The following is a 24,752-nucleotide window of genomic DNA, read 5'->3' as shown; positions in this document are numbered from 1 at the left end:
ACACAAAGCTTGGGGGGAAATAATTAAGGACAGGCAGAGTGAGGGAAAGGAATAAGATGGGATGGGAGGGAAGTCCCTGCTGTGTGGAAAATGTACATTTTTCTTATGTGCAGACCCTGTTCAGGTGCTAAAAACAGCCCTTCAAGGGGCTGAGAAGGTGCAGAATTCCCCAAATCCCAACTACTGGGGGCTCCTGTGCGACCTGGATGGGGAAAGCATGACCTGACCCCTATCTCTGTGTCCCCAGGGGAGGCTGCCAAGGCTCTGGGAGGCATCCCAGGCTCTGGCCAGGTCCCAAATCCCTGCTATTCTTGGGCCCTCTTGGCATTGCAGTCACGCCCAGGGCCACTGCAAGGGCTCTGGGCTCCGAGCAGCACCATGACACTGGAGGGAACGGTGCCTTTGGAAGCAAAATCCAGTTTTTTTCCAAGCAAGGGATGAAGAGATCTGGAAGAAAATCCAGGACAAAGACAACTGAGGGAGTGGGAGTGTAAATGGTGCCAGGAGAACGCGGCAGGGAGGTGTTAAAACCATTTCCCAGGGACATGAAAAAAGCAGGGTTGAGGGGAGGGCAGCAGGGTGAGGCTCGAAGCAGAAACTGGGCCAGGTGGGTGTCACCTGCTTGGTGTCACCCAGTGGGTGTCACAAGGGGAATTAAACAGTTAACAGGGCCTGGAAGTTTCAGGAAAAAGAAACCTTCACCCACTTGGGGCTTGGCAGGCACAGAGGGTGTTTGTGCCAGACTTTGGGAATGCCTTGTGCAAGGCCAGGCCCTTTTGTGTAAATGGAGCCAGACAAAGCGTGGTTTCAACCCGGGATGGAGGGGATGGGATGGACGCAGATCCAGGGATGTTTCAATGTCAACACTTCCCCCCTTTTTTCTCTCTGGAGGGTGGCTCCAGTCTCAGCTCCCCTCAATGGTGCAGGGAGGAATCTCTGTTTCAGCTCAGGCTTGTGAAGTGCAGCCAAGAGGGAAGGAGAAGGGCCATGGATAAGGTGGGAGGGTGGAGGACAGGGATGGTGCTCCCTGTGTCCCTGAGTCATGCAGATGGTGCAAGAGGTCCAGCCTGACTCCAGACAGCACCAGGCTGCTCTGGTTGTTTCCTCTCCTCCTTCCTTAGAGGGTCAGGGAAGGCTGGGTTGCTTCATCTGGGCCTGCAGTGGCAGCAGGGTTTGGTAAAGAAGCAGAAGTGGGAGATTGTGGGGTTCAGAAACACGTAGAAAAGAAGGAAAAGCTGAGCGAGACATTTTGCCTTTTCCACTCAGGCCTGTTGCAAGCAGCCTGCTCTATTCCTCCCTTTCCCAAAGCACATCTGGCACAGCTGTTCTGGCAGGCTCCAAACAGCAGGACACAGCTCCTCAGGTCATTCCCATGGCAGATTGTGGGAAACAGATTTGTAGAGAATTTTGGGGGTTTAATAGAAGGTTTATACAGTATGTATTCGTATGTAAACTTTAAATTAAAAAATGTTGATTTAGAAATGTTATGGAATAAGATAGGTATTGTTGAGAGAGAAATGGAGTTAGAAAAAAGTTTTAAAAGATGTTTTTGTAAATAAGACTAGATATTTTAGAGAAACAGAACTATGAAAGATGTATTGCAACAAGACTTATGAGGAGCAGTTTTAGATGATTGACATCAGATGACAGAGGGTACCAAATTTACAGCTGGGATGGAGGGGAGTAGCCCAAATCCACCATGGGGGGATGAAACACCAGGTGATCAAGGCTGGCTTCAAGGCCAGGTTGGAGGGAGCTTGGAGCACCACGAGGCACTGGGAGACATCCCTGCCCACAGCTGGGGTTGGAATGAGATGTTCTTTAAGATCCCTTCCAAACCAAACCATTCCATGATTCTGTGATGACTCAGCAGCTGTGATCTGCACCAGGATCAACCTCCTTGTTGATCTCAAGACTTGAGGAACTTGAGTCCCTTGGTGTTGGAACCCTGGTTGCTGAGAATTTTAGACTTTCTGTCTAAAACCTTCAACTTAGAGTTTAAGATTTTAGAATATAGTAATATCTATAAAGCAAGAAGAAGGACCAGCCTCCACCATAAAACCTCCATCTTGCTTTATATCTATTACTATATTCTAAAACCTTAAACTCTTAAGTTTTCCACCCTGTGATGTTACACACTCCCATTCAAACTACACACCCATAATCCCATCAATATTTCTATAATGAATCTATAATTCAGTTTTGGAATCCTTCTCCATGCCCTCAGGTCAAATGCAGCATTCTCTCGGGGATCAATGCCTGTCATCACAGAAAGTCTAAAATTCTTGGAATCAGGGTTCCAACACTTTGGGTCTGCAGCCAACAGGGAGGAACCAAAGCCATTCTGTCACATTCCCTCATCCTCCAAGATCTAAGGGATTTTTCAGCCCCATCAGCTTGGAGTGACATCAAACAGCTCCATCATGCTCAGAGTCACCCTCCATGACTCACACCCCCAGCAAAATGCTGATGGAAAGGCCAAATCCAGATTCTGTCATCAAGCAGGGCCCTGGCGCCACCCAAGCCATCGGGCCACCAGGCATGGCTTGGGCACACCCCAGCCTGGATGGTCCCCTGGCATGGGGCTGGTGCTTGGAAGCCACTTGGATGTAACCACCCTGTTTGCGGAGTTATGGATGTGAATCATCCTCCTCGGAGCCAGGTTTGTTGTTTGGTGGTGGCATCTCCACAGCCAGGAATGGGAATGCTGGAGACCTGCAGGGTCTGAGGGGAAAAGGGCAGTGAAGAGGGTGGTGGGGAATAGGAGCAAAAGAAGAAAAGAGAGGGAAAAAAATCCAGCATCTTCTTGGAATTCCCCAGAAATAATTAATTCCAGTCCTCCTCAAGGAGGGGACCACTGGCTGCAACAGCATTTGGGAAGAAATAACCCCTCTCCCTGACAAATCCCATGTTTGCCATTGTTTCTTTCACTGAAAGTTGGAATTTCCCCTTGTCCTGCTCCAACCCTCCTGATCCTGTTTCATAACACGAGGAGTCAACATGCAGGAGGTAAAATGGGATTGTCCCCTGCACCACATGATCCCACAGGCCCTGACAAGCTCTGATCCCTCTTTGTTAATCTTGGCCTCTGATAGATCTCAACCATGCCAGGACAAATATTTACAAAAAAACGCCCGAAATCTTTGCCACTGAATGTTTTGTCTGAGGTTTGAGGAAGACAGGCTGGTGGCACCTGCTGTGTTTTTCTTCACAACACCTCTGTGAGCACTGTGGGGGTTCTGTGTTTATTTTGTGCGTGGTTTTAAATTGATCCTTAAGATCCAGGGTGTCGCTCAAACCTGCCAGGCTGGTGTGACACGGCTCTGGTGGCATTTTGAGGGCATCCCCACGTGTCTGCAGGGCCTCCAAGAAAGTTTCAGTCTCCTGCATTTTGGGTCATCTTCAACAAGAACCAACATTTTCCATGTCTGCCCATTTTCATGTGCTTTGAGTTCTTGACTCATCTCTTCCATGATGGTTGTTACAAGCATGGAAGTGATCCTCTGCACTGGAGACAAGAGCTGGAATTTCCAAGGTTGGGTAAAAGCTGGGAATCAAATGAGATAAATAATTTCATTTTTATCTGTGGGATAAAATGTGGGATGAGCTCCACAGAAAATCTGTCTGTTCTTCATGGGATCACAGAATTGTTTGGATTGGAAGGGAACTTAAAGAGCATTAAATTTCAGCTCCCTGCCATGGGCAGAGACACTTTCCACTGTCCCAGGTTGCTCCAAGCCCCTTCCAATCTGGCCTTGGGACATCCACAGCTTCTCTGGGAAACCTCTGCAGGGCCTCACCACCCTCCCAGGGAAGAATTCCTTCCCAATATCCCATCTAAATCCACCCTTTCCCACTTTTAATCCATTCCCCCTCTCCCTATCACTATTCCAAATTTATTCCAACTTCTCTGAGTCAGGAGAAGTTGGAATAAATTAAGAGAAAGATCCCAACTGAGAGCAGAAAAACTCAACCAGATTGGAAAAACTCAGCCCACGTGTGGGAAGATCCGGACGCTCCGGTTTCTCTCCTACGCCACTCCCACTGCCACAGCATCAAAAGCCCAGTTGGGTGGTGAGAACCAGAGCTTGGGCTGGTCCTTGTTACGTCCAGAAACTTGTCACACCTTGTGTAATGGCCCTGCTGAAACCTCCCCAGCCATGGCCAGGGACAGCAGGGATGTCTCCATGGAGAGCCCACGCTGGCGGAGGAGCTCCAGAGCCAGGAAAAGATCTTGGATGAAACCATCCCAACCCCAAGGGTGTGGCCACCAGGGCACAGAAACAAACAGTCCTATCTGAGAGCTCAATCGTGTCCTCCAGTGGAAGAGATGATGGGCATTTTCCCAGGAGGGTTGGCCAAAAATTCGAGGCTGGGTTGTTTGGGTTTGGGGGTTTTTTTAATTATTATTATTTTGGGAAGGCAGGGAATGGTTTTGTGAGGGTGGAACAGAAGGAGGGGAAGGGATTAGTCCAGCTCAGGTGCATCCCTGCACATTTCAGTTGGGTTTGGTGAGGGCAGCTCAAGTGCCAAAATCAAATCCATCTATTGGCAGATGATCCCCTCTGAGCCCAGAGGAGAAACAAGGGCTTGGAAACCTCATGGATGGCAGCCTGGGAGGGGCATGGGAATCAAAATCCACCCACACGATCCAGGGAACAACAGAAGGGTTCCAAATCCACCCTGGCTTTGCAGGCACCACCTGCATGCCAAGGAAAGGGCACGGTAGGAACAACTCGCCCTGTGCTGATTGTGTTTGACTCATTCCCAAATTATTAAACTGTCAGGGAAAGCACAACCAGGTCTTGAGGGGACTTGAAAATGTTTCAGCAAAGAATTTCCAAAGCCTTAAAGCTGAGTTTGAGCTGGGAGAGGCATTCCCAAAGTCACAGGCATGGGACAGTGGTGGTTTTGGTTCCTCCAGCTTTGCTTTGCAGCCCAGTTACTGCTCAAGGAGCAGGGGAGGAGGAAGGAAAGAGGATCTCCAGTGGAAATAAAGGTCCATAAAAATTTCCAGAAACTTATCCTTCCATTTCTGGAACAACATTCTGGAATGCCATTTCTTGGCATTGGGCCCAGGTTTTGCTCCCTGACTCCCCACGTGGAAGAAAATCCATTTTCCTTCAAGCTGAAAGGGAGATGAGATGAAGGAAGTGCCAACAGAAACAAATTTGGGATTGGCTGAGCACCTGGAGGCCAAAAGCTCTGCCCCAGTTCCCTGGGAATGGCTTTCACTGCGACATCCTGGGAATCTCCTCTCCTCCACTGCACCAAGTGCCACTGGTGGCACTTCCAGAGCCAAAATCCAGCCATGGCATCCCCTCTGTCCTCACTGCCACCTGGTCCTGATGGTGGGATGGCTCCTGCCCACCCCCTCTGGTCCATCTCATTCCCCTGGGGAAGAGGAGGATGCACCACACTGTCCAAGCAATCCTCAGGAATTGCTTCCTTTGGGATTCTCAGCCACTGGGCAGGTTCACAAAGTACTCTGATAATGAAGAAGAGCTGTGAATCAACTTCTGCACCAGTAAATCAGTCAAAAACTTGGCATTTTCCCACTGTCAACACTCCCCGTGCCAAGAAACTCCCCCCAGTCCGTGCCCAGGAGACAGATTTGGATGTTTTGGGGAGGGAAGGGTGCCACCAGCACGCTGTGACACGTGTCCTCACAGCTGGGGGACACCCCCTGCCCTGTGCTGTTTATCTGCCTGTTTGGAGCCTCTCCCTGTAGGATTTAACCTCAGGACCTTTCTCACGTTTTTGCCTCTTCCCGTTCCTGCAGTGCCAAATTTAGGGTGGAGGATTTGGGGTGGGAGGTGACACGATCTGTGGGGACACTGATGGGACAGCCTCCAACCCGGCTCCCTCTTGCTGCAGAGGAGAGGAAGGAACATTTTGGGAATGCTTGGGAGTTGTGGAACACCACTGCTGCTGGTTTCCTTGGAAGCAAGGCTGCATCCAGCGGAAGCTCTGTGTTTCTGCCACCAAACCTTGGGGGGTTAGGGGTATTTTAGGGAATGAAATGTGGTTAAATGTAGAAAACCACCAAGCTCTGCTTCCTCTGAACTTCTCTGAACCCCAGAGCACGCAGCAAACCTTGGGAAGAGCATCTGTCTGCAGATAATCCAACCCTGCAGCAAGGACCACGTGTCCAGGAAAAGCTTTGAATTGTAAGCACAGGAGCAAGAGAAACATTTTTTAACTAAAAGTGGAGAGATTTAGATGAGATATTGGGAAGCAATTCTTCCCTATGAGGGTGGTGGGGCCCTGGAATGGAATTCCCAGAGAAGCTGTGTCTTCCCCATCCATTGAAGTGTTCAAGGACGGTTTGGATGGGGTCTGGAGCAGCCTGGGATAGTGGAAGGTGTCCCTGCCCATGGCAGGGAGTGGAATGGGATGAGTTTTAAGGTCCCTTTCAATCCAAACCCTTCTGGGATTCTCTGGGGTTTTTCTGCTGTGGCAAGAGGGTAAAGCACCAGCTGCTCCCTTTCTCCCTGCTGTCATCCCACTGGGAGCTGGCTGAGGAGCAGACAAGCAAGTTTCCCAATTTTCCAGGGCGGAGCTGATTCCTGAGCTCCTCCTTGCTGTGTGGCAAACCTGTGACAGGGCTGGGCATGGGCAGCTGCTGGAGGGGGAAGCAGATCAATGCAGCTTTGCAAGGTTTTCTGAGGACACAGGGCTCAGCATCCCATCCTGGAACCCACCTCACTCCAGGGACCAAGCCCTGGTCTCAGAGCTCCTCTGTTTCCACCATCAGGACACAACACATTCCAGGGACCAAATCCTGGTCTCAGAGCTCCTCCGTTTCCACCATCAGGACACAACACATTCCAGGGACCAAATCCTGGTCTCAGAGCTCCTCTGCTTCCACCATCAGGACCCTCCAATTGGAACAAAGGGTCCTTTAACCCACCAGACCTGCTGGGCAACCTCACCCTGTCACCCTGGTGACACCAAACCAAGCAGTGGCCAAGTGACAGAGGCCCTGAGCAATGGCCCCACCCTCATCTTCACCTCTGGGCCTACACCGAGCTCCTTTGTGATAAGGAGGAGGGCTGGGATGTCTTTCTGCAGGCCTGGCTCCGAAGAGAACTCCTAAAAAAAGCTTTCCAGTGAGTCAAGGAACAGCATTTCTGGAGGAGGGAGCGATGTGGGAGCGTTGCCAGGACAGGTTGTGGGAAGGAGGAGCGTTCCCAGCAGTTGGAGCAGCATGGAGCTGCAGAGGCCTGGGAGAGGCCCAGGCACTGTGGGTGGGCACCTGACCCTCCTGATCCTGTTCTAAGGTCATTCCTGGATGAAACATTCCCAAGGGACAGAGATCCAAAGAATCCTAAGGTCACCTGGAGCTGTTATCTCCATTTTTATCATATGAATCAGACACTGAGTGACTCTCCTGAGGTCAGACAGAGGGAAGTGGTGGGAAAGCTTGAAGTGCCACTTGGACCACCCTCTCCCAAAAAAACTTGGGAGAACTTCTTCCCTGCTCCACTTCCCTGGAATTGCTGAAGGAATCAGGTTGAAGACAGGGTGAAAACTCAGAGAAAAGGAGGGGAAACGTGGAATTTCCATTATTAGGCCAAGTGCTTGCCCTGTGTTTTGGCTGTGACCATTCCTGGAGGGAGCCAGTGGAATTTGGAGGGGCAGGAAGCTGCACAAGGAGTCACTGCAAAGAGAGAATGCATAGAAAAATCAGGAAAAGTCACCCAGAATGGGACTTAAAGGCACAACCCCATCCAATGTGATCCCCTCTTCACTCCCCTAAACTTCATGGGTGCTAAGAAAATAAAATTCCCTTCATGCTGCCTGGTCCATCCCGACAATTTTGGGCGTTCCCAAGAGTGGGACAGAGGGTCACACCCCTTTCCAAGCTGCCCAAACTCTGGATTAAAACCTTGCAGGGCTTTGGGATTCGGATGGCAATTCCCCCTGCTCTAGCACAGAATTACCCCAGAGTCCAAAGCAAGGCACATCCCAGGTTGCTGGGAGCAAGCAGACGCTGGAGAATGGCCAGGACCTGCTGTCGGCTCGGGTGGGATCAGCAGGATGGGGACACAGCCTGGACGGATCCTTGCCTGGTTGCTTCCAGCCCAGCTGGCTCATCCCTCGCACTGCTGCTCGCTTTTATTCCCTGGAAATTGCTCCAGGATCAGCGGCTCTCCATGGGCTGGAGCATCCCATGGACAGAGGCAGCAGCTCCCTCTCGTGGGCTTTGTCTGGCTCTTCGTGCTGGAAAGCAGCCAGAATTTCCTTTAAAAGTGATTTTTTTTATTGTTATGTGTCCTCCCCCCGCCCTCCCGCAATTCAGAATATTCATTAGTGCCCCAGGCATGGAAATTTGCCAATTTTCATCAAATCCCACCTTGTAGGTGGGTGAGCTTGTTATAGTTTTGCCACCTTTTTTTTTTTTTAATTGGTTTTATTTTTCTCACTCAATCTGGGATTCAAAACAACTCATTTAGGCATGGAAGGGGTTGATCCTTCGGATTCACTTCTGGAAAGATTTGGGGGTCTCCATGGAGCCATTCAGGTGTCCTCGCAGGGGGGATTAATCCCAAAATCTACAGTTTGTGGGGCAGACACAGCCTGAGGCATCCAGCATTGAAATAAGGCCAGGACATGAATCCCCAAAAGTTATTTCAGTTTGGAATACTGGAAATCCAAAAGTTAACAAAAAAGGAGAATGAGAATTTTTAGAAACATATTTTTGGGGGTTTTTTTGTTTGTTTGGTTTGGTTTGTTTTTTGTTGTTTTGTGGGTTTTTTTGGGTTTTTTTTTTTGGGGAGGGTGTTTTGTTTGGGGTTTTTTGTTTGTTTTTTTGTTTTGTTTTGCTTGAGTTTGGTTTGGTTTTTTTGTTTCATTCCATCTTGACCGCAAACAGCTCCAGAGGTTCCAGCTTCCAGCTTTTGGTTTGGAAAACTCCTGGTTTCCCCAAAAAGCTGGAATTTTCCCCCAAAGCTGAATTTCCTGCACTTTTTCCACCCAAACTCCCAGCAGAAAAGTGTCACAAGCTCAGAGATGTGTTTATCCATCCCTGGCTGGGAACAGCCAGGTCACTTCTCCCCTCTCCATATTCCCTGCTTTCTGTGATCCATCCAGTCACTCTGTAATCCCAAAACCAAATGAGGACCTCACCCCCTTCCCTGAACCCCACAAAGAGTTAGGAAACAGCTCTTGGGTTGCTGTACCTCAGAGAGGAGGTTTGGGGTTTTCCTGCCTTGGCCAACGCTCATCTCATGGTGGGGGTGGCAGGGGGACAGTGGGGTGTCACATGCCACTATCTGATGACCCCTCATCATGAATCCCTGCTTTGGGAATTCCTCTCCCTCTTTTTTAAAGGTTTTATGTCTCCATCTCATTCCCTCTTTCCTCCCAGCACTCCTCAGCCTCTCCCACACACATGGATCAGCACAGGGATCAATTTTTCCATGGGATTTGGCTGTTGGTGGCTCTGATAGCAGAGATGAAGGGTGACAACCATCCTGGACATGAAGGAACCACGTCACAACTCCATCCAACACGTCTCTGAGGTATTTACACTGATGATTATCCACAGCCAGGCATTTATCATTCCATTTGGAAGTGTTGCTCCATCTCAGTTCCACGTGATCCTGCCGGCTCCAGACGCTGAAAGGGCTCTGTGTTTGCTTTGTGCTGCCTCTCTCAGTGCCATGCTCTGGGAATTCTTCCTCCAGGGAGCTTTTGCCATGCCTTGGAGGACAATATCTCCTCCTCTCCTTTGTCCCCATGTGTATCAGTTTGGGTATTCCCTCCCCAGATTCCTGCAATAACAGCAGGATGAGCCTCTGGAGCACCTTCACCCCTGTCCAAGTCTTTGGATGGGGTCAGAGAAGCTCAGAGCAGTCTGGAGCAAGGATAAAACATTTTTTTACAACCCTTTTTTGTTTAGGATCCTCCAAACACCTTCCCAGTCCAAGGGGTGGATGTTGCCTTGCAGGACACAGCTCGGGGTAATTTTCTGGGCAGCCTCATCCGTGTGTTAATGACTCCCATCTCTCCATGCACTGGCCCTAATTCCTGGCCAAAATTAGTGGCTGGGAATCACTCCCTCCTCTCCTTCCTGCACATCTGAGATGTCTTGGAGAGGAGTAATTGCCACCAGGGTTGATTGGCATCACGGGAGGAGGGATTTCCATATCCTTGAGCTGCACTGAGAATTATAGGATCAGGGAATGGTTTGGGTTGGAAAGGACCTTGAGGATCATCCAGTGCCACCCCCTGCCATGGGAACACCTCATACTATCCCAGATTGCTCCAACTCCTCTCCTGCCTGGCCTTGGACCCTTCCAGGGATGGAGCAGCCACAGCTTCCCTGGGAAATCCATTCCAGGCCCTCACTCCCTTCCCAATAAAATTTTATTTCCAATATCCCATCTAAACCTCCTCTCTTTTACTTTATTTTTAATGCTGTAAAAAAAAAATTACCCTTTATTCTTCAACCATGCCCAGGATGATTTATTTTCCCTTTCTATTATCCATGGATACAGGGAAGTTTTTCTGCAGCAAAGGCACAGCAAATCAAGGAAAAAAAACCAGCCAGTTTTGCTTTAAAGCAGCAAAAAAATTTCTCAACTGTGTTTTCCTGCAGGCTGGGGGAGCCTCTGTCTCCACGACTGCGGGAAGAATAAATCCAACCCAATCAAATATTAATTATTAGAGTCTGTCCAACTGGGATTCCTCAGTGCTTTCAGAGAGTGGAAAAATTCTGGCACACAGGAGAAGAACCACACAAATCCCTTTTTGTTGTTGTTTTGTTTTGTTTTTGTGAGGAAATATTGTGTGATGAGTAAATTAAGAGCTTTGGGTTGAGGGAAGGGAGGGGGCTTGAATTGATTTAGGGTGGGAAATAAAAATTCCCAATGTGGGTTGGGAAGAGATCATGCTGTAAATAAGAGGGAAAGGTTCCTTCACATGGCAGGAGGGGGTGAAGGAAAGAACAAATTGATTAATAAAAGAGAAACACACCCCTGAAAATTCCCTATTCTGGAGTATTTGGAAAGAAATCCTCCAATGTGAGCAGCCCCAGGCTCCAGCCTGAGGCAGGCCAGCTAAGCACAGCTCAAAGCTCCTTTTGTCCCCGTTGTTTACCAGGCTGGGGTTGGAAGCACAACATAGTGTGTCATCCCTTGGCTGAGCAATGTTTTGCAGATCTGGGAGCTTTGACTCGAGCTAAAGCATTCCCATGATTTTTCCAGTGTGAAATTCCTCCAAAAAAGTGTTGTTTAGCAGAAAGGAGAGGCACTCAGACCACATCTACCAAAGAAAAACCTCTGTTGTCTTGTCATTGTTTATTTTTCCACCTCCTTTTTACCCTTGTTTCTCTGCAGCCTCTGGAAACATCTCTATCAAATATTTGACCTCTCTGGAATCTCTTTTCCTTGTAAACCTCTCCAAGTTTTCTCAGCAGCTCAACCCAAGCAAATGCTTTTCATGAGGGGAAGCAAAGGAGGAGGCACCAATTTCTTCTCTCTGGTGCCCAGGACCTGAGGGAGCAACTGGAGATGTGCCAGGGAAGGCTGGATTTTAGGAAAAGGTTCTTCATCCAGAGCGGGTTTGAGCACTGGAATTCCCTGGGGAAGTGATGCCAGCACCAAGCCTGACAGAGTTCCAGAAGTGCCTGGAAAAAGCTCTCAGGCACAGGGTGGGATTGTTGGGTTTGTCCTGTGCAGGACCAGGAGTTGGACTTTGATGATATTTGTGGATCCCTTCCAACTCAGGATATTCCATGATTACCCTGCTGTTGCCTTGGAGGATGTCTGAGGAAAAGGTGAATTAATGTTTTGCTGGGAGACACAATTCCAAGAGGTAGGAATTGTGAATCCAGGGAGCTGCTGGCCCTGGGTGAGGCCGTGTGGCTCCAACAACAGCAAAGCAACGTGAAGGAAGGGATTCCCAAGGATGCTGGAAGTGGAGGTGGAAACAGATGTACACATAAGAGGGGTTATTTTTACCCAGAAATTTCCACTCTGTAGTTCCAACTGCACCCAAAATAAGAAAAAATTCTAGGAGAAACCCCTCTGGAGATGCAGGAAGTGCAGGAGCATCTCCTTCCCAAAGCTGGAGACCAGAGAATGACAAGAGAGACATTGAGGGGCTGGAACATGTCCAGAGAAGGGAATGGAGATGGGGGAGGACTTGGAACACCAGGAGCAGCTGAGGGAGCTGGGAAAGGGGCTCAGCCTGGAGAAAAGGAGGCTCAGGGAGAACCTTCTGACTCTCCAAAACTCCCTGACAGGAGGAGACAGCCAGGGGTGGGTCAGGCTGTGCTCCCAGGGAACAAGGGACAGGATGAGGGGGAAAGGCCACAAGTTGCTCCAGGGAAGGTTCAGGACGGAGATCAGGAAGAATTTTTTCACAGAAAGGATGGTCAGGCATTGGAAGGGGCTGCCCAGGGAGGTGGTGGAGCCACCATTCCTGGAGGTGTGCCAGGAACTCCTGGATGTGGCACTCAGAGCTCTGGTGGGGAAGCTGGAGCTGCAGAGCTCAGGGATGAGAAGAAAACAAGAAGAAAGTTGGGAGGCACCACAGGACAAGACAATGACCACAATACTTTATCTATTCCTCATGTTTGATGTCCACACCCTCTTGGGGGAATCTGGCCAAGCTCTTCAGTCCTTCAGGGTCCATTTTCTCCCAGCAGGTGAAGAAGGACACGGAGTGGAACTCCCTGGCACCTCATGGGCGAGCCAGCCGGGGCCCTGGGCACGCACTGAGGTTGCACAGGAAGCTCTGGCAGCAGTAGGAGGTGTAGGTGGCCAGGCCCAGGAGGAAGTTGTGGTGTGGGCAGGTGCTGGAGCACTTCTTGGTGATCCTCTTCCAAATGGACAAAAAGCCTGGCCCAGAGAAGGGAGAGAGTGGGATTAGCAATGGGGTTTGTTGAGGGATCCTTGTGCAGGATGGAGTTGGGATGATGAGTCCCACAGTCCCCCCCACAGCCCCAGAGATCAGCATGAGACCCATCCTGGTCCCACCACAGCCTAGGAATTGTTGGTGACCTCCTACACAAGGAATTCCATATCCATGCTGGGCATCCAGCACTTCCCATCAAGACTTTTTTAGGTGTACAATGACAACGTTCATTCCTGGATTTAAATCACATTATCAGCCTTCCCTGCTGGAAGAAATAATTCAATTTCTCTCTATATCTGGCTTAGATCAGAAATGGTGGCAGGACCAGGGAAGTGGTTTTTCGCCTTTCTTATCACTGGTGAGACCACACCTCAAATCTTGGTATCAGTTTTTGGGCCCTCATAACAACAAAGAACCTGAGGAGCTGGAGCATGTCCAGAGAAGGGAATGGAGCTGGGGAAGGGTCTGGAGCAGCAGGAGTAGCTGAGGGAGCTTGAGGGGGCTCAGCCTGGAGAAAAGGAGGATCAGAGGGGACCTTTTCACTCTCCACAACTCCCTGAGGGTGCAGCCAGGTTTGGTTAAGGCTCTGCTCACAGGGAACAAGGAATCAATGTTGAAATTTATTTATTCTTCCTCTGAAGGATCCTTCTTCTTTTCTCAATATCCCCTGATTTTCAGTGCAGGAATAAAACAACAGCTGAAGAGAAAAATCTCCATGTGTGATGGGGAGGAGAATTTCAAACCATCAGCACCGCCATGCTGGGTTAGGAAGGCCTCCACCTCCAACTTGTTCTTCCCAGCGACTCCTCAGCCCATCACAAATCCAGCCCAGATCTCACATCCCATTCCTGAGTGCCCAGGAGGGGATCCAGAGGCAGCACCTACCGATTCCTACAGAGGCCACGTTGGTGACACAGTACTCGTCCTTGTCCGAACACTTCTCGGCCTTCAGGCAGCTCCAGTTGCTTTGCTCCCAATTGCAGGTGTAGCAGTACAGGGAATTTGCTGCAGGAAGAGACACAAAAAAAGGCAAGAGGGAGATGGAATCATCCTGGCTTGTGCTGAGGCCTGGGAGGAGCAGGGCAGGGATTGTTCCTCTGTGCTGAGGCCGTGCCTCAAATCCTGTGTCTGGTTTTGTCCCCTCATGACAAGAAAGACTCTGAGGGGCTGGAGTGTGTCCAGGGAAGGGAATGAAGCTGGGGAAGGGTCTGGAGCACCAGGAGCAGCTGAGGGAGCTGGGAAAGGGGCTCAGCCTGCAGAAAAGGAGGCTCAGGGAGGATCTTTTGGCTCTCCATAACTCTCTGACAGGAGGGTGCAGCGAGGGATGGGTCAGGCTCCCAGGGAACAAGGGACAGGAAAGGAGGAAAAGGCCTCAAACTACATTAGGTTGGACATCAGGAAGAATTTCTTCATGGAAAGGGCGGTCAGGCACTGGAAGGGGCTGCCCAGGGAGGTGCTGGAGTCCCCATCCCTGGAGGTGTCCAAGGAACGCCTGGACGTGGCACTCAGAGCTCCAGTGGTGATCAAAGGTTGGACTTGAGGATCTTGGAGATCTTTTCTAGCCTAAATGATTCTAGATTCTGTGAAATGCAGCAAAAATCATCCCCTACTTTTCATGGAATATTAAATACACAAGGTTCAGGTCTGATAAAAGCCATGGGGCTGAAAGACCCAGTCCACTCTTCCAATGCCACATCCAGCCTGGCCTTGGACACTTCCAGGGATGGGGCAGCCACAGCTTCACTGGGAATCCTGTGCCAGGGCCTCACCATCCTCACAGGGAAGAATTTTTTCCATATATCCAACCTAAATTTCCCCTCCTTCAATTTGACAGGCCGAGGGCACCAAGTTTGGTGTGATGCTTGGAGCAGGGAAGGGCAGGGACTCCTGGAGGAGTTTCCAAGGATGTCCCAAGCCCTGGAGTCACTTTTTCTACTTGCTGGGGACTATTAAACTGCAGCCTAATTAGGCAGAATGCACTGGCAGATGAAGAGGGTTAATTGGGACCTCCACAGTTTAGATAAGCCAGACTCCCACGCCTTTGTCTTTGGGTGGGACATCAATGCCCCCAAAAATAAATCCAGAACCTTGATTAAAGGACAGAGAAGACGAGGAGAAAGATTTCTTACTCTTTGCTGTGAGAATTCAGCCCGAAAACACACGCAGTGAATGCTTAATTTTTACTGCCTGGATAATCCAACGTGGATTAGACCAGGCTTCATTTTGGCACTGAGGACAACCTCCCTGTCTCCCGGGCCTTGTTAACAGTTGGAAATCTGTCAGGATCACTGTTATGGTGAGTGAACAAAGCTAAATAGCAGAAAGGTATTCTTAGGCCACAATGAGCCAGAAATAACTATTCCAAGGAATTCTTTTTCTGCACCAGACGTGTGGCACAATTCCAAGCACTGGCAAAGCCTGTCCTGCTCTCCAAAATGAGGGAAAGGTTTATTGTCTCTGCTGTATAGAGGATATGGGATCATATTCCTTAAAGAAGGCTCTGATTTAATTTACCATCTCTCCATGAAATAAAATGCACCATCTACAACACAAATACTATGCAAATACCCACCACCATTAACCCATTCAGCCCACATCCCAACTTCTCCCTAATTCCCCAATTTTGTCCCAAAATCTCTGAAGTCAGCAAGCTGTGGGCTCTTGGAGATGGGTATAAACAGCTGCACAGGGCCAGATGTTGGAGGTGTGGCCCTCATGGACCAGGAACACAGAGCATTGTGCTGTCTTCATCAAGATTTAGGAATAACCACAGCCTTCCACCACCCCGACAGGACAACACCCTGGAAAGTCTCTCAAAGGCAGACCAGTGGGAACTGCCTCCTTTTTTCTGTCTTGTTTCCATAAAAAATCCAACAGGACAAGGAAAATTCCAACTAAAAATTAAACTTTTCACACACCCGGATTGAGATTCTAGATAAACAACCCCAAGACGAGCACTGTATCCTTCACCTGCACCGTTCCAAGAGCTGAGGAGCTCTCTTCCATGATTTCTCCCCCTGGATATGAGGCATTCCTACCTTTAAAACACCCAGCTATACTTTATCTAGGAGCAAACCTCACCTTGAGCTGCAAATAGGACCAAAGCCAGCACCGCAAGGAGGGAGAACTTCATCTTCTCCTGGTCGTCTCCACAGCCCAGGAAAAACACCCTCACCTGGGGACAGGATATAAATCTCCCCTGCCTTTGGACGGGGTGATGAGGAAGCCAATGATTTGGAAAGAGTGGGCAGGGATCATGGATTAGATGAGAGGCCAGGAATGCTTGTGGGTTGTTTTCTCACCTCGGCATTGCCTTCAGGCTGGGCTGGCGATTCCAGGGAGCAGTGAAAGCACTCTGGGAATTCACACCATGTATTGGGATTAATCCTTTAATTTATCTCTGGTCAGGCCAGCAGTGCTGTTGATGTCTGGGTGGGGGTTTTGTTCTGATCATTGCATCTGTGGCCAGGTTATTTCCTTTTTTCCAAGGAAAATGGGAACAAGTGGTATAAATTAATGGAATTATCTGGGTGGATTATGCCAAGTCCATTTCCAGGGTTAGACCTGGAGAACTCCCAACATCTACAGGCAGGGTAAACCAAGGTGGATATTCACGGGAACAGGAAATGCATCACTTGGTTACCTACAAAGTCTTAAATCATAAAATCATCAAATGGTTTAGGTTGGAATGGACTTTAAAGACAATTTCATTCCAACCCCCTGCCAGGGACAGGGACACTTTGCAGTGTGTCCATCCAACCTGGCTCTGAACACTTCCAGCAAGGGTTAAAAACATCTTTGTCCCATTTTTCATGGAGCATCCAAATCAAAGTCCTGTTTAATACCAGTCAGACAAAAACATCCCCAGCCTTTACAATTTCTCAGCATGAAAGGGGAGGAGATGGAGCTGATAACTTCATCCCTTCTGGGGCTTCAATCCGACTGCCTGTCCCACTTGTGCTTCCAAGGAAGGAGTTATCAGGATGTCTAGTGCTGGACATCAGCTGACACCTCCATGAATCACCAAGCCACCAAGGAGCAGAGACGGTGAAGCAAGAGGAGCCCCTTGGAGTGAAGCCACTTGGGCCATCAGGTGTCTGCTTATCCCTTCCTTCTCCAGCCTGCAGGCAAAGAGAGCAGAGACTGACACAGCCTGGGACTTAGGAGATGGAAAAGCAGAAGAGGCAGAGGGTCCAAAAACACATGGAAGAAAGATGGATGAGGCAAGGGTTAAAATGATTGGGGGTCAACATGATTTTCTTGTCAGGAGCCAAGTGAGGTGAACAAAATTCCCTGAAACAGAGGAGATGCTCATCCAAGACATTCAGAACATCCGTCACTGGATCAATCACTGACCACAGTGAAGGCATGGCCATAGGACATTCAAAGAGACACCAAAACCCACCACATCTTCCTTTTCAAGAAAAAAAACGTTGGGGGAAATCTTGCAGAGAGCTTTTTTTGCTTGATTCACAGATATTTTGGAGGTTTCTCACACCACCAGCTCTGGTGACGTAAAACTGGATCAACAGGATGGGGAAGTCATGCCTGATAACCTCAGGAGCACTGGCCAATCCTCACCCATGGATCTACACCTGGGTGTGGGGAGGATAAACCACATCTCTTGCCCAAGAGATGAAGCCATGCCAGGTTCGGGGACGGTGTGCCCCAGGAATGCCGGAGGTGTGTCCGTGTGTCCGTGCCGCCAGGTGTCACAAGGCAGTGACCAAAGAGCAGGACCTGTTCCAGGGAATAAGGATTGGCCAGCCTGATTCATCGTGGCATCAGGGGTGACTCTTTGGGGGAGTCTGGAAGTCAGCCTGGGAAGGCAAGGCTCTGCGTCCTGCAGCAGTGGGAGCAGCCTGGAAAAGCTCTATCCTTTTGTTTTCACCAGTTCTGGCTATTTTTTTGAGGAAAAAAATGGGAAAATAATTGTGTTACTCTTCAGTTTGATCAGGACTTTGGACTCTCCACCCCTAGAAGTGTTCAAAGCCAGGTTGGACAGGGATAGTGGAAATTGTCCCTGCCCATGGCAAGGGGTTGAAACAAGGGTCTTTGAGGTCCCTTTTAACCCAAACCATTCCATGATTAACGATGTTTATTCCCTCAGTTCCAAGGAGCGATGACACAAATAATCTCCTGCCTGACACAGATCCAGAGAGAAATCACCAAATCCAGATTAAAATCTGCTCCTCACTGACAGCCAGAAGAGGCTCTTCAAGGCCATGGGAAGTGGTCCACCACAGCTCCACTGGCAGGAATGGCCTGAGGGACAAGTGGGGTGATGGACAAAAGTGCACGATGGGTCAATTCCCATTTTGGGGGTTGCCAGTGGCCCACTGAACCAGATTTTTGGGAAGTCACCATCCCAGCCTTGGGGATGTGTGATGCAGGTGTGAGGTGTGGCGCTGCCATGGCTGGCATTTCCTCAGGATGGTGGTGTCACCCTGGATGGCCAGCACATGGAAGCAGCATGACTGGAGCATGGAAGGCTTGGCTGGGTCAGGGCAAAGATCTGGAAAAAAGGTGTCCCAGTATCCACAGGCTACAGCTGTGGCAGTAAATTCAGCTCTTCCAGGACCATTTCCAGCACAGAGGCCAAGAGGTGGATATCAGCCTCTTGGGAATAATCATTCCTTTGTGCCACCTCTTCTGTTTAATTTCAGGTATTCCATGGAGTAATGATGGTTGATCCATCCTAGAACCTTGCCAGGGAATGTGCCAACAATTAAACCAACTAATTAAATGCTGTGGATGATGTTCTAGAGCAGGGATGTTCCTAGCAACTGTTTATTTCCCTAGTTCAGGTTCATCCTTGGAAATCAGGCCCTTGCAGGCATTTGAATCACGTCCTTCAGGATGAGAACTCGATCCTGGATTTTACTCTTGGCTCTGGAACACTGTGTTGTTGGAGCCATGGAAATGTGGCTTTGTTTGCCTGACTCTCTGGAATGTTCTGGCTGTTGAATCTTCCTGGATGTAGATCAAAGTTTGGAAGTCAAGGAAGAGGGATATGCTCATTTTTTGGGAGCCTTATATCAGGTTCTTCTCAAAAATGGCCCCAGAAAAGTTTTTTTTCCTCCATGTAGGAAACCCAGGGATGAGGAAGGACAGAAACATCGTGGGACCTTTTCCTGTTGTATGTCCTGAAGTTTTTACCCACTCAGCTCCCCTGTGGTCAGAGGGTGACACACCTGCCTCATCCCTTCTCAGGTGGATTCCCAGATAATTCCATCTGTCCCTCTGTTTTGCCATTCCCCACCCAGTCCTAGCGCATCAGATGTCGCAGGATGGAATTGATTCTCAGCTCCAGGGATATTCCAGCCCTAAACAAAACCCATTGAAGCAATTGCAGAGTCTTGCTCCCCATCCTTTATTTTTTTTTGGAGTTTTTGAGGGAGGAAGAGGCCAAATATGGCACCACTCTTTGCCAGGAATTGCAGCACTTTGAAGGACATGTGGCCCTGGCAGAAGAGGAACTGTGTGTGTTGAGCATCTCCCGGATGAGTGAGAGCTCCAGCTCTTCCCCTCCTCAACCCAACAACAGTGAAAAGTGATTTTCCCACCCTCTTTTTTCCCATCCCTTCTCCACAGGGATTTCTCTGTGCTGATCCTGCAAGGCTCATTCTTTTCATCCTGCCTGGTTGTGACCTTGTCAAAATCAGGACACCGAGGTGAGCTGCCACCACCATGCCCCCAACACAGACCTGGCCTCACCTCAGACCCTCACAGGTGTTCAGATCCCAGGGAAACCAAGAGGAGCTTGGAGTTCATCCCACACAAGCTTAAGTCCTTTGCTTAAGTCCTAAATCATGGAAGGACTTGATCCTTGTGGCTGCTCCTGCCAATCCCCCACACTTCTCCCCATTCCTGGATGCTCTCCATGTCTATTTCCATGGGGAAGAGACACTCAGGATCAGGAACCAAGCGTGGGCAGCCCAGGGCTGGGATACACCAAGGTGTTGAAATCCTGAGACTTTGCCCTTTGGCTTCCTCTCTTGCAAGCAGGGCAGGAAAATGGTACCCCGGGGCCATCCCAAATCCCTGGTGATGGATATTGCGTGATTTTATGGTGCCTTTGGGGCTCCTGTATTGCCCAAATCCTAATCCAGCTGGATCTGGATTAGGTCACCTGGGGATTAATGGGGGGATCCAACAGCCCTTCGCGCTTCCCTGGGGCTGGAATCACTGCAGGAGAGCTGTCATGGAATCTGTACTAATAATACATGGAAAATCCATGCACAGTTTCAAGGGCCATTGAACAGCTGTCCACAGTTTTTAATTGTTAATGTGTTCCTCAGCATGGCTTTGACCTGACCAAGTAGGACCATCCCTGAAAATCTCAAATCCAAAATCCCAGACCTTCTCCAGAGAGGACACAGGAACAATACCACTGGAGCTGTAAATCCATTATTTTTCAAGACTTTTTTCCCGTAAACCTCCTGAAATTTCCATCTGGCTGAGACACGCAGAGAGCTGGAGCTGTGCTGATCTGGATTGCATCTTCCTCCTACTCACTTCCATTTGTTTTATTCCCTGTGTAATTCCATGAACAACCTGTTCCCAGCCACCAGCCCTGCTATGAGTCAGCTCTCCACAAAAAGAGAATAAACAATAAACATCTTGGAATTGGTTTTTTTTGGGTTTTTTTTTTTTAATGGTAGATGTAGAGGGAATGTTTATATGAGATTTTGGGAAAAAATTCTTCCCTGTGAGGGTGGTGAGGCCCTGGCACAGATTGTCCATATAAATTGGAATCCCTGGAAGTGCCCAAGGCCAGGTTGGATGGGGCTTGGAGCAACCTGGAACAGTGGAAGTTGCCCCCACCCACAGAGGATGGAACCAGATGAGCTTTTCCAACCCAAACCATTCCATGATTCTGAGGAATCAGGATGGGACAAGAAACTTCCAAGGGCACTCCAAGTTTTTTTGAGAGCTGTGACAGCAAGGAGAAGGAAAATCAATCTCCAGCCCAGCTCTTAACATATTCCTCTCTACTGACTTCCTAAACACCCCAGGATGGGAATTCCTGGATTTCCATGGTGCTGCATCCAGCCAGGAGAAACCACTCTGTGAGGACCAGGACCCCAGTTTTGATTTTCCAGTTGGAGTCAATCCTGGAGCCTTGGGAAGGGCTTGTTCCCACTGTGCCCATGTGGATTTCTCTCCTGTGACTCCACAGAATATCCTAAGGTGGAAATGCATCTCAAGGATCGTCCAAGTGCTGCCCACTCCAGGAAAATAAAGACTAATCCTATGCAGAACAACAGAGAAAATCCGGATGGAGGCTTTTCCATGAATGTTAATTCCTGTTTTGAAGACAACTCATAGAATCGTGGAATGGTTTGTGTTGTTGAAGGTCATCTCAATCCAGCCTCTTGCCATGGACAAGGACACCTTCCACTGTCCCAGGTTACTCAGATCCTCATCCAGCCTGGCCCTGGACACTTCCAGGGATGGGGCAGCCACAGCTGCTCTGTGCCAGGGCCTCACCCCATCCAATCGCTCCATACCTGCCCTTCTCTCCCATCCCACATTTCCCCTCCTCCAGGCCTCCAAGCCAGAATTTCCCTATTCTGTGTCCTTGAATCAGAGGCACAAATCCTTCATCCTGCACTGAGTTATGGCTTGGTGCTTCTATTTATACAAATCTACAGCTGCTCCATGCAAAGCTAAACAAAAGCAGAGCTAATTAGCCAGAACCACTTGGTCAATTAGGAAAATTGCTCTCCCCACTCAGCCAAGATTAAAAAAAAAAAAAAAAAAAAAAAAAAAAAAAAAAAAAGCTGCAGGCAGGTCAAGACAAACTCAGTCTGAGCAAATCTAGGAAGCCTCAATCCCGAGGTTTTACAAACTCAAAGCTGATGACCTGGTAGTAAAATCAGGGAATGGTTTGTGTGGGTTTGTGTGGAAGGGGCTTTAAAGATCATCCAGTTTCACCTCTGCCATGGGCAGGGGCACCTTCCACTGTCCCAGGTTGCTCCAAGCCCCACCCAGCCTGGCCTTGGACACCTCCAGGGATCCAGTAACACCCACCGCTTCTCTGGGAATTCCATTCCAGCCCCTCACCACCCTCACAGCCAATAATTCCTTCCCAAAATCCCATCTATCCTTTCCCTCTGGCAGTGGGAAGCCATTCCCTGTGTCCTGTCCCTCCATCCCTTGTCCCAAGTCCCTCTCCAGCTCTCCTGGAGCCCCTTCAGACATTGAATGGGGTTCTGAGGTCTCTCTGGATCCTTCTCTTCTCCAGTCTGGACATTCCCAGCTCTCCCAGCCTGGCTCCAGCCTTTGGAGCATTTCCAGGGCCTCCTCTGGACTTGCTCCATCAGCTCCACATCCTTCTGATCCCATATCTGGACACTGTGCTCCAGATATGTGGGTCTCACCTGAGCGGGGCAGAGGAGTATCCATAGAAAATAAAATTTGTTATCCCAAATTAAAGGGATAACGAGCAACCTTGTCTTGGACTCAAACAGGAAGGCTTGGCTTGAACAATTCTCTGTTCTATTTCTGGAATTTTATCTCCTGCTTTTGTCGTTTTTGTGGTGTTATTTTATTTTTCCCAGCACACAGGAGGGCCCTGCGAGGATGACCCAGCACAGCCCCTTGGAGGAGCTCTGTCAAATGTGAGAACATAGAGGAAAATCAAACAAATAAAATAAATAAAAAATACATAGAGCTTTTTCTTTAATAACAAAAGGGAGTCAGGGGTTGTGCAGCCTCAGTTCAGCCAGGTTTTTGCTGAAAGGGCCACACTCCAAAGCCTGCCCTAGTGGCTGGAGGAAAAATGGAATGAAATTGTGGCTGTAGCCATCCAGTGGAGGGTCCCACAGGCAAAGGAAGAGAAGCCAAATTTTAAAAAAAAGGGATTGTGCCGAGTTCCTGGGCTTGGAAGAGCAGCCAGACCTTCTGGGTCCAGTTTATCTCCCCTCACCACCTTCAACTCCCAGCCCCAGCAGCAGCAGAATTTGCTTTGAGGGCATTTGAGTTCATTTCATGCCTGGTTTTGTCAGAAATCCAATATTGGACCCAGGGATGCTCAGGAGAGGGGTGGAAATGGAGATTTGAGCCCTCCAGGTGCTTCCTCCAACTGAAGTGCTGCTTCCTGCACCAGGAATGAACTGTGGGAAAGTCAGAATTTGTTTCTGCCTGGGGGAGAGTCCAGACTGGAACAGGAGCCCAAATTAAGGCTGGTTGAGTTAATTGCCACCCCATTCTCCTCCACCTTGTCAAATCCAGCCTACGGAAGTAGAGAAAATCCCAACAAAACCTTGAGAGAGAGATGGGAGAGATTCCACGGAATGAGCTCGCTCAACTCCAAGTGACCCTGGGAAGGGATTGGAGACTTCCTTGTTGCCCCATCCTGCCAGGAAAATCTGCCTTGTCTCCAAGAGGAGGGGCAGCCTGGATGCCACCCACCCACCTGGAAATTTTTTGGGAACTAATCAGCCGTCTGCCTCCTGCAACACAGGGCAATCCCAGGGAACCTGTGGAAGTTCCTACAGTCTAGAGAGACATCACGTCACTTGGAAGAGGCACCTTTTACACTAGGACGGGTGGAATGGCTTCCCACTCCCACAGGGCAGGGTCAGATGGGATATTGGAAAATAATTCTTCCCTGTGAAGGTGGTGAGGCCCTGGAATGGAATTCCCAAAGAAACTGTGGCTGCCCTCATCCCTGGAAGTACTGGATGGGGCTTGGAGCAAGGCCCTTCATGGCAGGGGGATGGCATTCCATGATTTTAAAGGTCCTTTCCAACACAAACCAATCCATGATTTCACAATCCCTCTTCCTTCCAGGCTCACAGCAGCAGAAGGAATTTAGGAGCCTCCCTGCAGCTGGGACAGCCTTTATCCCAAAGCTTATTCCTGAGCCAAGCCAATCAAATCACAATTGCAGCTTAATCCCAGGTTGGATTAAGAATATTAACAAAGTGATTTATTGGGATTTCTCCTGTCCCAGCCTGCAATGGCTCAGGAATAAAGTCTGGAAAAGCCAATCTCAGGGCTTGGGACAACTCAGCTGAGCTTTTCCTGATTCTTTATTTTGTTTTGAGTAACAGAGGTGTCCACTGGCCAAAAATAGGGATAGGAAGAGCCAGGCTGGATGTTATCCACTCATTCCTAGTGGGAGACCCAGGATGTGCAGCCACCCTCACCCCACAGCCAGTGTCAGCTCTTTCAAAGGGTAAAAACCTGAGATCCTGGAGTTTCAATCCTTCCTTGGAAGCCTTTCCTCTGCCCTTCAATTTAACCCAGGGATCCGATTTCTCCCAAGGCTGCTTTCCTTGCAGCCACTTTCCTTGGCATCAGCGCTTCCCAACACGTGGCCTGGGATAATGGCTCTGCACTTGGGGCTGATTTTCCATCCATCTGAGCCTGGCTGACTGTGAAGAGACAGAGATCCAGGGAGCTCTTTCAGCACATGTTTTATTTATGCCAAACCACAGCCACGCTCTCTTGTCTCCCACTTAAAAAAGGTTGGAAAAGGAAACGTCTCCATTCACTGAGCTCAGAGACAGCATCTGAATCACAGCAGCCACAGCCTCAAATGTCCTTCCCTTTCCTCTCAAACTGACAAAACATTCCCTTCAAAGTTTCTGTTCTGTATTTCCCTTTTTTTTTTTCCTCCTCATTTTTACAACATCAGACCTCGTGGGGAGAAGGGCAGGGAGGAAAAACCCTCTGGAAATCCTTCACCTTTTTCTTCCTCAAAACCCCACCGGGGTTTCCCATATTTTATGAGTCTGGCAGGATTCAGGTGGGTGGTTTTCCCTTCATCCCATCACTCCAGGGACTGCAGCAGCTGAGCAGCAACTGCTCCATCACCTCCCCTCCCCTCTCAGCACTAATTAAGATAAATCAGCCGAAATTACACTTTTCCT

General features: G+C 49.2%; 1 protein-coding gene across 1 annotated transcript; it reads right to left on the bottom strand.

Moving 5' to 3' along the window:
- Positions 1 to 12,693: 12,693 nt before the first annotated feature.
- On the bottom strand, positions 12,694 to 16,000 carry LOC128935428 (lymphocyte antigen 6E-like). Its single transcript, XM_054274201.1, has 3 exons — positions 15,949 to 16,000; positions 13,753 to 13,872; positions 12,694 to 12,851 (listed from the first exon to the last, which is right to left on the bottom strand). Exons 1-3 carry the CDS (start codon positions 15,998 to 16,000, stop codon positions 12,694 to 12,696), a joined length of 330 nt encoding a protein of 109 aa, XP_054130176.1.
- Positions 16,001 to 24,752: the final 8,752 nt, after the last annotated feature.

This window comes from Melozone crissalis, unplaced genomic scaffold (genome assembly GCF_028551555.1).
Source record: "Melozone crissalis strain CALT ecotype California unplaced genomic scaffold, PUWL_Pcris_2 ptg000002l_1, whole genome shotgun sequence".
NCBI lineage: Eukaryota > Metazoa > Chordata > Aves > Passeriformes > Passerellidae > Melozone > Melozone crissalis.
This window is presented reverse-complemented; position numbering and strand designations above follow the sequence as displayed.

Bases quoted from the DNA above. Each gene is read 5' to 3' on its own strand.
- LOC128935428 (XM_054274201.1), bottom strand. From the start codon at position 16,000: ATGAAGTTCTCCCTCCTTGCGGTGCTGGCTTTGGTCCTATTTGCAGCT. The intron at 13,873-15,948 runs GTGAGGTTTGCT...CTCTTCCTGCAG, and splicing joins GGTCCTATTTGCAGCTCAAG to CAAATTCCCTGTACTGCTAC. The intron at 12,852-13,752 runs GTAGGTGCTGCC...TCTCTGGGCCAG, and splicing joins CGTGGCCTCTGTAGGAATCG to GCTTTTTGTCCATTTGGAAG.